Genomic DNA, 12,477 nt, shown 5'->3' on the forward strand with positions numbered 1-12,477 from the left:
TCAGAGTACAGAGCACACAGCAGCGATCAGTGGGCTGAGCTCCCTCAGGTGACCCATACTCTGCTCACATGTTGTTCATGCTATGCTGCTTTAGAACTTTATTTTTCTTTCGTAACGACTCTGGCCCCTTCGGCCACATCTCTTTCAATCTGGACGTCTTTTTTTTTCTCACCCTCAATCAAGTCAGACTGCCAAGTGAGGCTGCCAAAGCGGGGGAAAGAGATGTTGGGAGCTTTGGCACAGAGAGGCGTGTGCTTCCCAATCGTAGTGCAAAGGCAGAACTGCAGAGAGAGGAAGGGAAAAAGGAGAGAGAGACAGAAGAAGAGAGAGGGAGAAAGAAAGAATGAGAGAAAGACAGGGAAAGAGAGAGGAGGGGGGCTGCTGTTGAGTTAAGCCCCTAATCACAGGCTGTTCTGCATGAAAGACTTACCACCTTCTCTTTGGTTAAAGAGAAAACACATTCAGCTCGCCTCTCCCAGCCCCTTGTTCCCACATGCTCTACATCAACAACTAATGTGCACACAAAAACATTAATTTCAGAAACTCACCCACACAGTCACATACTGTCATGCAAGCACAAACACAAAAACAAAGCTGTCTCTTATCCCAAGGAAATATTTCGGTATCAGGCAATTTCACGGTCAGCTCATATTAATGACAGATATGCCCTTCTATTGGCATGCTCAGGTGCTTCATTTGTTAGTGTCAGAAATAGAGAATGTGGGCAAATCCTGAAGCAAAGTGGTACTTCTGGCTCTAAGTCCATGAATTGCCTTGGCTCACTCACTCAGCAGGTGTACCAGATATTAGTTGAAGAATCCAGAAGCTCCATGCGATCCTCTGGGAGTGTTCCAAAACCCACAGTAATTGAGAGGTATGTTTGTCTCCTCTAGACTCAACTTTTCCAGCTGCCGAGGACCTCCCTTGCTCCGTTGCCCACATAGTTTCCAGACAGACTATTGGGTTGTGTGTGGGATCTTAATCTAATGCCGGAACATTGATTTATGCTTGGGTGTCCCACGACCATTAAGGTAACTGCCTGATCACTTTATAACATCCTCCTCTGGTGGTAATTTGGAATCCCCCACCCACCTTGCGATGCAAGCCCCATAACCGCATTATAGCTAAAAATGTAGTCTGAATGTCATCTTCCAGCCACTGCAAATTGATTTTATAACTCTTTGACGGAGTCCTGAAACCCTTTTAGTCTGTCTCTCACCTGAGTTTGCCATTTGATCTATGAGAGGCTCCCAACTCTTCACAGGCTCTATCGATCGCCACTTTCTAGCCAGCTTTGCTGTGGAAGGTACAGTGTCACCTTGTAATTCTAAGACTCCATGGTTGTGTCTAGAGTTGGCAGTTAATAAAGTTTTGGAATTTTAATCATGAAGTTTTGATCATAGAATTCCGAACACATCATGCATTTACATTTAAATGTGTCCACATTGTTTCCGGATTCCCTTTTCCTACGCTATATGCAAATGCAAGTATGCATTCTGAAAATGGTGGAATAAGGAAAATATGTTAATAACATAACAACAACTTGATGGCAGTAGCTAACTACTGTAGCTACATAGCCTTCTAACTTCTGTAACTAGTCAGAAAGCTAGCAAGCAAAGCGTAGTGCTGATGACGTCACCAACTGTACGCACTTTCGGTAGCCTTATTGTCTTATTCCCCCTTACTGGGGGAAAATCCGCACACAATGCACCTCCATCTACAGTTGAAGTCGGAAGTTTACATACAACTTAGCCAAAAACATTTCAACTCAGTTCTTCACAATTCCTGACTTATAAAAATTCCCTGTCTTAGGTCAGTTAGGATCACCACATTATTTTAAGAATGTGAAATGTCAGAATAATAGTAGAGAGAATTATTTATTTCAGCTTTTATTTCTTCATCACATTCCCAGTGGGTCAGAAGCTTACACACACTCAATTAGTATCTGATTGGCATTACTTTTAAATTGTTTAACTTGGGTCAAACGTTTCGGGTAGCCAGCCTTCCACAAGCTTCCCACAATAAGTTGGGTGAATTTTGGCCCATTCCTCCTGACAGAGCTGGTGTAACTGAGTCAGGTTTGTAGGCCTCCTTGCTCGCACACACTTTTTCAGGTCTGCCCACAAATGTTCTATAGGATTGACATCAGGGCTTTGTGATTGGCACTCCAATACCTTGAATTTGTTGTCCTTAAGGCATTTTGCTACAACTTTGGAAGTATGCTTGGGGTCATTGTCCATTTGGAAGACCCATTTGCAACCAAGCTTTGTGTTGCTTCAATATATGCACATAATTTTCCTCCCTCGTGATGTCATCTATTTTGTGAAGTGCACCAGTACCTCCTGCAGCAAAGCACCCCCACAACATGATGCTGCCACCCCTGTGCTTCATGGTTGGGATGATGTTCTTCGGCTTGCAAGCCTCCCTTTTTCCTCCAAACATAGCGATGGTCATTATGACTAAACAGTTAAATTATCGTCAGACCAGAGGACATTTCTCCAAAAATAACGATCTTTGTCCTGTTGGGGAATAATCAGAATTAGTTGGGTAACCTAGATACAATGTTTTATATTCATTATATGCTTGTGAGTTACTTCTCATCAGAATGTCTATTTTTGGATAATACTGTTGGCCGGTTGCAGTTATCTGTTCTCTGACATGGGGTCAGTTACTTGGGCCGCAGAGAGGGGAGAGGTCAAGCTTGTCTTCATATGTAAACATATCTTTTAAATCAATTATCTCTTGGCTCCACAATGTCTGTGTGCCAGTCACTGTGTCTCTGTGATCTTGTCAAGGAGGGATGTATTTGATATATGCCTGTTGATAGGTTTTGTTTTATGGTCCTGAGAGCGAGAAAATAACATAGTTTCGGAGACAAAGCTGAACGATAATTTATAGCTATTGTGTCTTTGCAATGTCTAAGGACTCTCAGAGAATTCATTTATAGACACTGATTGATCTGAGAGTCACAGGGTTGTGATGGAGCTCATATAAGTCTCAACCTCCAGTATTTATGCTGCAGTAGTTTATGTGTCGGGGGGCTGGGGTCAGTTTGTTATATCTGGAGTACTTCTCCTGTCCTATTCGGTGTCCTGTGTGAATCTAAGTGTGCGTTCTCTAATTCTCTCCTTCTCTCTTTCTTTCTCTCTCTCGGAGGACCTGAGCCCTAGGACCATGCCCCAGGACTACCTGACATGATGACTCCTTGCTGTCCCCAGTCCACCTGGCCATGCTGCTGCTCCAGTTTCAACTTCCACCTGACTGTGCTGCTGCTCCAGTTTCAACTGTTCTGCCTTATTATTATTTGACCATGCTGGTCATTTATGAACATTTGAACATCTTGGCCATGTTCTGTTATAATCTCCACCCGGCACAGCCAGAAGAGGACTGGCCACCCCACATAGCCTGGTTCCTCTCTAGGTTTCTTCCTAGGTATTGGCCTTTCTAGGGAGTTTTTCCTAGCCACCGTGCTTCTACACCTGCATTGCTTGCTGTTTGGGGTTTTAGGCTGGGTTTCTGTACAGCACTTTGAGATATCAGCTGATGTACGAAGGGCTATATAAATAAATTTGATTTGATTTGATATAATTAAAGATGGACTTTATGATAACTCTGACTTGTGTGTGGTTTGCTCTCATGATTTGGTAAATACAGTAAATTTCCACGACAGTCCGCATGTGCAATTGCAAACCGTAGTCTGGCTTTGTTATGGTGGTTTGGAGCAGTGGCTTCTTCCTTGCTGAGCGGCCTTTCAGCTTATGTCGATATAGGACTTGTTTTACTGTGGATATAGATACTTTTGTACCGGTTTCCTCCAGCATCTTCACAAGGTCATTTGCTGTTGTTCTGGGATTGATTTGCACTTTTCGCCCCAAAGTACGTTCATTTCTAGGAGACAGAACTTGTCTCCTTCCTGAGCGGTATGACGGCTCATGGTCCCATGGTGTTTATACTTGCGTACTATGTTTATACAGATGAACGTGGTTCCTTCAGGCATTTGGAAATTGCTCCCAAGGATGAACCAGACTTGTGGAGGTCTACAATTTTTCTTCTGAGGTCTTGGCTGATTTCTTTTGATTTTCCAATGATGTCAAACAAAGAGGCACTGAGTTTGAAGGTAGGACTTGAAATACATCCATAGGTAGACCTCCAACTGACACAAATTATGTAAATTATCCTATCGGAAGTTTATAAAGCCATGACATAATTTTCTGGAATTGTCCAAGCTGTTTAAAGGCACAGTCAACTTAGTGTATGTAAACTTCTGACCCAGTGAAACTGTGATACAGTGAATTAAAAGTGAAATTATCTGTCTGTAAACAATTGTTGAAAAATGAGTTGTGTCATGCACAAAGTAGATCTCCTAACCGACCTGCCAAAACTATAGTTTGTTAATTAACAGGAAATTTGTGGAGTGGTTGAAAATGAGTTTTAATGACTCCAACCTGAGTGTATGTAAACTTCCAACTTCAACTGTAGACCTGTCTTTTCAATGCAATCATATGTTGATAGCCTAGGACCATTGTGGTGAATTCATCCTGAGACAGGGTATTTTTAGCTCCTGGGCTAAAGCAAGTACTCTTTGATTGCCAATGGGAAATGACTGCGCTTAACTGCACTGTAATATAGCTGAGTAGACATAATAATATTATAATCCTCATTCACTGTTTGTTGCTCCATCCTGATTATTGATTGCTTGGTGATGTCGATAGGGGGCGGCCATTCTGTTTAGCCCTACAGTGTGTCTGAGAAACAGTTCTAAAAACTATCGAAGAACCCACACTACTCTGTTTAACTAGAAGACTTGAGTCGTACAAAGAGGCGTTTTAAACTGGAACTCACCTTCCTGTCCGAGGATTTGGTGGTAAAGACAGGCACACGGCAGGCCAGTAAAGGCCAAAATGGTGACATGGTCTTCCCTTCATCCTCTGCACAGAACCATCCTGGTGTGTTCTCCTCTCCTAGAAGAAAAGACAACATGTTTTAATTCCACTCAATCATATTTCGTAATGGCATATACCTTGTAACTGTATTTGTACTTACTGCAGTTGAGCCTTCCAAGTGGACCCACTTCAAATAAGCACTCACAAGAAATATGAAATACTTGACTGAACAGTGGACACGGGTCTATTTTCTTGTTTCCAAAACAAAGTGTAACCCGATGAATTGGCTTCAGGTATGTAATATGAATAGGATAATTAGAATTGTGTGTGTGTGTAATCAGTCAGAGCCAGGGGAGATGGGACCAGGTACAGCCCACTCCCAGAAGCTCCATGCTAGGCCAACACTGATTAAGGCACTGGTGATGATCCTTTGTTAAAGAGAAAATAACAGCAAGTATCTGCCCCAGCAGGAGAAAGGCAACCGCTGGTTAATAAAGAATTTGGCTGGCGCATGACATCTGAATACCTCGAAGCCACTACAACAGGTGCACCTGCTCGCCAGACACAACACAGATCTGCCAAAATACCTCCATTAAGTAATTTCGTAACTGTCAATTGCAACTAACTAAAAGGCAATTGTGTGTGCAATCAAACAGCTTGTTTTAATTTACTCCCTGTGTCTTGTGCATAACTGCATATATCAATATGCAATAAGCCACAGAAATACAGAGTTGCTGTTTCCAAAGCAACATCACATCACAACATCACAGTGTATCCTAAACACCTCATTTGGTTTGAGATGTGCGACCAGTTAATTTGACAGCGGTGGTTGTTTTTGCTATTTGGCTGTTGCAGTACAGGTAGGAATACAGGAGACTTAAGGGCCAATTAGTTGAGTTCTGTCTCCCCAACTCATAACATTTCAGATGGGTTTCCCTTAGAAGGACTGGTACACAAAAAGAGAGAGTCAATTTGCAGGTGATACAGAACCTCAAGATGTCGCACTGCTTTTAAACCCTTATTCTCACATTTTCCAAAGATAAATATGTACTGGAGACACGTACATTCAACACCTCTTAACTCTGCATAGCTTCATGTTTACAAGCCTCAGTACAGTACTGAATAACTGTTCATGATGATACAAATTTATAACCTCATTGAGATTGATGACCTTCAAAATATGAATCCATTCAGTGATGTTTGGAGAGAGTGTAACGTCGGGTGAGTGAAATGAGTGAGGAGTCAGATGCAGAGAGCGAAATGAACGGGAAAACGCTTTAATGTCCTTCAAATCGTAACAGGTGCAAAACATGGGTGAATGCCCAAAACACTGGCACTAAACCAACCCAAAACCTAGACACACACTGGACAGCGAAAAACCCAAAACCAAAACATCACCAAACGTAACAACCAACAAGCCCGCACAAACACCAGCGGGCAAAACAAACTTAAATAACACCTATCCCAAAACCCCAACAAGGAACAGGTGAAAACAATTAGACAAAAACAAACGAAAAGGAAAAATGGATCGGTGGCAGATAGTAGACCAGCGACGACGACCGCCGAGCGCCACCCGAGCAGGAAGGGGAGCCACCTTCGACGGTATTCGTGACAGAGAGTGAGAGGACAGGGTCAAGGTCAAAGCCCCTTCTGTTGAGAGGCTTTCATATCTGTTACTCATTTCATATGATAACTTATTCCATATTTCTCTGAACCAGTGTGAATAGGAACAATGAAACCTTGTGTGTCTTTAGAATGATAGAGTTGAGATGTCTTTTGACAACAATGCTGAGAAAAAAAAGAGAAAAGTCCAGGCTTTCTTATGAACCAGAAGAAAAAACATACTGTATTGCTAAAATCCACCAGTCTAAATCCGAGGGGTGGTATTTATCAAATCAGAGGAGGAGGCTCAGACAGATCATCAACTGATTAATCAATAATGATGAAGTTGGGCTATTTAGTATTTGGGTTGCAATCATGTATAAAGTATTCATACCTGCAAGGTATTCCTAAATGATCTCCCTCTGAGATGATCTCTGAGCCTTTCTCAGATAAAGCTCTTCCCAGGGAGGATCAGGGCTATGAGGGTCATTTATTAAAAGGCAGTAATTGAAGGCCGCTTGCCCAAAGCTGGTCCGCGTGGGTCAGAGGGTCCACTGATTTCCTTTGCACCTTTGTGCTCAGCACCTTTCTTTAGCTAATCATTCAATGAGCATAAACAACACTCCACTACTGTATGTTTGGCAACCAAGTGATTGTTGGTTCAGATAAGGTATTGGTCCTGCTGATGTTATTTGTTGTGGAGGGTGATATTAAATACCTGAGTATGTCCAAGATTGTGTTACCCATTCTGATTTCCTTAAGTACTGTGTGCATGGAGGGAGGGAGGAGAAAAACAAAATACAGGTATTGTGAAAACACACCCTGCCATTCAGCTTTTCCTGTGTATTAATGATGACAAGTAAAGGTGCCTGCCCCTCGGAACAAACAGTAAACACACAACCAGTCTAATGTAGGCCTTAATGAGAGAAAGACAGACAGTCACTTCACACACACGCGGGCATGTGCATACACACACACACACACACGGACAAAGTCACTAATGAATCAGCGATAATACATTCTATTCACAAAAGACCCTCTATTTTTTTATCCGTTATTTTACCAGGTAAGTTGACTGAGAACACGTTTTCATTTGCAGCAATGACCTGGGGAATAGTTACAGGGGAGAGGAGGGGGATGAATGAGCCAAATGTAAACTGGGGATTATTAGGTGACCGTGATGGTTTGAGGGCCGGATTGGGAATTTAGCCAGGACACCGGGGTTAACATCCCTACTCTTACAATAAGTGCCATAGGATCTTTAATGACCTCAGAGTCAGGACACCCGTTTAACGTCCGATCTGAAAGACAGCACCCTACACAGGGCAGTGTCAATCACTGCCCTGGGGCATTGGGATATATTTTTTTTAGACCAGAGGAAAGAGTGCCTCTTACTGGCCCTCCAACACCACTTCCAGCAGCATCTGGTCTCCCATCCAGGAACTGACCAGGACCAACCCTGCTTAGCTTCAGAAGCAAGCCAACAGTGGTACGTGACACTCTAACCCTTTCAGATAGAGCAGAAAGCCAGAGCTCCACAGCCAAATATATCTCCCTCCCTCTCTCCAACTGCCATTATTCTGCTTAATGTTGTGTTGTAAACTGAAGCATCATGGTGAAAGATAAACAAACAGCGTGTCTCATCAGGTCTGAATGAAAGAGGGAGGAAAGAGAGAGGGCAGCTCGGCCTAGTACATCACTGGTCAGTACACCACTGCCAAATGTGGAAAAAAACTAGAAAATATCAGTTGTGACAGATTACACACCATCACATAAAAGTGCTGTCAGGAGCTGTGTTTGGATGTCAACCACTCAAAAATACAACCATAGAACCAATTCACTAAGGATGAATACTCTGGAGGTAAAACAGTCATCCACTCCAGTCTTGAATGCAGCTGTGGGGCTGCTTCTCTATACCATCTGGCTGCCTCATATACAACTAACGTTTCTTCTCCTCGATGAGTCTGGATATGCCTCTCACCTACGATTTCTAGAAAGTAAACACATTCTTGGTCCCAGAAACCGATGGGTTCGGCCAGAGCCAGCCTACATGATGATGTTATCAACTTTGATACTTTGATTGGTTAGATTTGTTAGATGCAATCCAATCACTGATTAATTTTCTTTTTACAACGCCCCTCATTTTGAAGTCACACAACAACTTATAGGATGGCAGATTCAGACTGAATGTACAGTACCAGTCAAAAGTTTAGACACACCTACTCATTCAAGGGTTTTTCTTAATTTTTACTATTTTATACATTGTAGAATAATAGTCAAGACATCAAAACTATTAAATAACACATATGGAATCATGTAGTAACCAAAAAAGTGTTAAGCAAATCATAGTATATTTGAGATTCTTCAAAGTAGCCACCCTTTGCCTTGATAACAGCTTTGTACACTCTTGCATTCTCTCAACCAGTTTCATGATGTAGTCACCTGGAATGCATTTCAATTAACATGTGTGCCTTCTTAAAAGTTAATTTGTGGAATTCCTTTTTAATGCATTTGAGCCAATCAGCTGACACAAGGTAGGGGTGGTATACAGAATATAGCCCTATTTGGTAAGTTAATTCTGCTGCAGAGGATAAGTTCATTAGAAATTGCAGCCCAAATAAATGCTTCACAGAGTTCAAGTAACAGACACATCTCAACATCAACTGTTCAGAGGAGACTGCGTGAATCAGGCCTTCATGGTTGAATTGCTGCAAATAAATCACTACTAAAGGACACCATTAAGAAGAAGAGACTTGCTTGGGCCAAGAAACACCAGCAAATAAAATAAAATGTATTTGTCACATAGACATGGTTAGCAGATGTTAATGCGAGTGTAGCAAAATGCTTGTGCTTCTAGTTCCGACAATGCAGTAATAACCAACGAGTAATCTAACCTAACAATTCCAAAACTACTACCTCATACACACAAGTGTAAAGGGATAAAGAATATGTACATAAAGATATATGAATGAGTGATGGTACAGAACGGCATAGGCAAGATGCAGTAGATGTTATCGAGTACAGCATATACATATGAGATGAGTAATGTAGGGTATGTAAACAAAGTGGCATAGTATAAAGTGGCTAGTGATACATGTATTACATAAAGATGCAGTAGATGATATAGGGTACAGTATATACATATACATATGAGATGAGTAATGTAGGGTATGTAAACATTATATTAAGTAGCATTGTTTAAAGTGGCTAGTGATATATTTTCCATCAATTTCCTTCAATTCCCATTATTAAAGTGGCTGGAGTTGAGTCAGTGTGTTGACAGCAGCCACTCAATGTTAGTGGTGGCTGTTTAACAGTCTGATGGACTTGAGATAGAAGCTGTTTTTCAGTCTCTCGGTCCCTGCTTTGATGCACCTGTACTGACCTCGCCTTCTGGATGATAGCGGGGTGAACAGGCAGTGGCTCGGGTGGTTGTTGTCCTTGATGATCTTTATGGCCTTCTTGTGACATCGGGTGGTGTAGGTGTCCTGGAGGGCAGGTAGTTTGCCCCCGGTGATGCATTGTGCAGACCTCACTACCCTCTGGAGAGCCTTATGGTTGTGGGCGGAGCAGTTGCCGTACCAGGCGGTGATACAGCCCGACAGGATGCTCTCGATTGTACATCTGTAGAAGTTTGTGAGTGCTTTTGTTGACAAGCCAAATTTCTTCAGCCTCCTGAGGTTGAAGAGGCGATGGACATTAGACTGGTGGAAATCTGTCCTTTGGTCTGATGAGTCCAAATTTGAGATATTTGGCTCCAACCGCCGTGTCTTGTGAGACACAGAGTAGGTGAATGAATGATCTCTGCATGTGTGGTTCCCACCATGAAGTATGGATGAGGAGGTGTTATGGTGTTGGGGTGCTTTGCTGGGGTTATTTTCAGTGATTTATTTAGAATTGAAGGCACACTTAACCAACATGGCTACCACAGCATTTTGAAGCGATACGCCATCCCATCCGGTTTGCGCTTAGTGGGTCTATCATTGTTTTTTCAACAGGACAATGGCCCAACATACCCCTAGGCTGTGTAAGGGCTATTTGACCAAGAAGGAGAGTGATGGAGTGCTGCATCAGATGACCTGGCCTCCACAATCACCCAACCTCAACCCAATTGAGGTGGTTTGGAATGAGTTGGACCGCAGTGTGAAGGAAAAGCAGCCAACATGCTCAGCATATGTGGGAACTCCTTCAAGACTTTTGGAAAAGCATTTGGAAAAGCATTTGGAAAAGCATTCCTCATGAAGCTGGTTGAGAGAATGCCAAGAGTGTGCAAAGTTGTCATCAAGGCAAAGGGTGGTTACTTTGAAGAATCTAAAATCTATTTTGATTTGCTTAACACTTTTTTGGTTACTACATGATTCCATATGTGTTATTTCATAGTTTTGATGTCTTGTAGAATACAATGTAGAATATAGTAAAAATCAAGAAAAACCTTGGAATGAGTAGGTGTGTCCAAACATTTGACTGGTACTGTATGTAGCAATCGATAGAGCAGAGGAAGTTGACCCTAAATGTTTTGTGTGGGAAATGCTGTAAATTAAGAGGACTATGTATTTTGAAAGATGAGATGTCGAGGATTAAAATAAATACCGCTTTGATGTCATCATAAAACCCATGTCATGTACAGTTTAAATGTTTATGATGTTTATAGAATGAGCCTATGTTTGTCTCTGTGAAGACAATTTGCTATTGCACATGCACCTGAGTGCAACAAATGCACAACAAAATGATGATTGGTTTCCTTGAATTGCATTGCAACAGCTGTGCAGACTTTGGAGAGGTGTGTGGCCACTTGGAGACACTAGTTAGCCCTTTCACTCAAACCCTTGTAATTGTTTGGTCTTACGTTGCACCTACTCCACATTTTCCATCAATATGCTTAGCATGTTACTGAATGTATCCAGAGTATTTCCAATGTACCCCTTTCCATGAGTGTTAAGGGTTAAAGGGTAGGTGACATAAACATAACCACACATAACCACATGTAACATATGGATTTGAATTAGTATACACATTAAAATGTTTAGCCTGCTGGCTAGCCTAGCCAGCTAACTAGCCTAGCTACCCAACCACCATGGGAGACATAGCTAAGTAATATGACAGAAATCAACACCAACTAGTCTAGCAAAGGCGGGAACCCACAGAAACACACACAAAAAAGGCAGCAGCGAGAGTCAGCTAATCCAATTAACATATAGTGAGGTAAATCCAAAGTAGATAGACTACAGAGACAATAATACCAAGTTGACCAAACAAATTTGTGGGTGAAAAACAAATGAAGAACCTACGAAGTACTAGCTAAACAATTAGAGCAGGCAGGAATTATTTCCTACTTTCCTTTTGAGCCAGAGGCAAGCCTGTCAGTGGTGCAAGGAGAAGTCAGAGCTACATGGAATGGAAAAGCAGAGTAGGATCATGTGGCTCCCACGTGTGGGGAATCTGATTGGTTGTTTACATCATACCTCCTCGTGATTGGTGGATTGTAGCGCACCACTGCCAACACTCGGTCTGTATGGCTAGTGGTTTACGTTTTCCAGCTCGAGCTAGTTAACGCAGAGTAGAGTCTCCATATGACGTTGAGAATTAATGCAAAACATAACTTTGTTTGTAGTTATAGGTACCAGATCGTGACTACAACTAAGTTACTAAGTCTTTGACCACACTGTATTGTTAATTTGATGAGTAACACATCATGCTTCCTACCCTTAAGTCAGTGCCAGCGCCTACATTCTGATATAGGATGCATTGATATGTACTGAACCTGTCGCCCATAATAAAGCGAGGTGTGCTGTGGTGAACTGTGCTGTGGTATACTGCATCAGTACAAAATGTACTGTACTTACTGCTGAAGACCACTTCTTTTTTTTTTTTTTTACTTTTTCTTTTTTTTACCTTTATTTAACTAGGCAAGTCAGTTAAGAACAAATTCTTATTTACAATGACGGCCTACTCCGGCCAAATCCAAATACACAGATTGTAGTATGACTGTAGC

The 12,477-nt window shown here is 42.0% G+C and overlaps 1 protein-coding gene across 2 annotated transcripts in view; it reads right to left on the reverse strand.

Moving 5' to 3' along the window:
• Window positions 1-12,477, reverse strand: part of LOC109891537 (rho guanine nucleotide exchange factor 10-like protein) — a 148,098-nt gene that overhangs the window by 78,519 nt on the left and 57,102 nt on the right. For both annotated transcript variants that reach the window (XR_004210026.1, XM_031825094.1), the window contains exon 19: window positions 4,843-4,961. Coding sequence is in view for 1 of the 2 variants with exons in the window: in XM_031825094.1 (XP_031680954.1) it covers window positions 4,843-4,961 (119 nt within the window). In the remaining variant the exon portion in view is untranslated. The remainder of the gene's footprint in view (window positions 1-4,842; window positions 4,962-12,477) is intronic.

Source organism: Oncorhynchus kisutch, linkage group LG5, assembly GCF_002021735.2.
Source record: "Oncorhynchus kisutch isolate 150728-3 linkage group LG5, Okis_V2, whole genome shotgun sequence".
NCBI classification, from domain to species: Eukaryota; Metazoa; Chordata; class Actinopteri; order Salmoniformes; family Salmonidae; genus Oncorhynchus; species Oncorhynchus kisutch.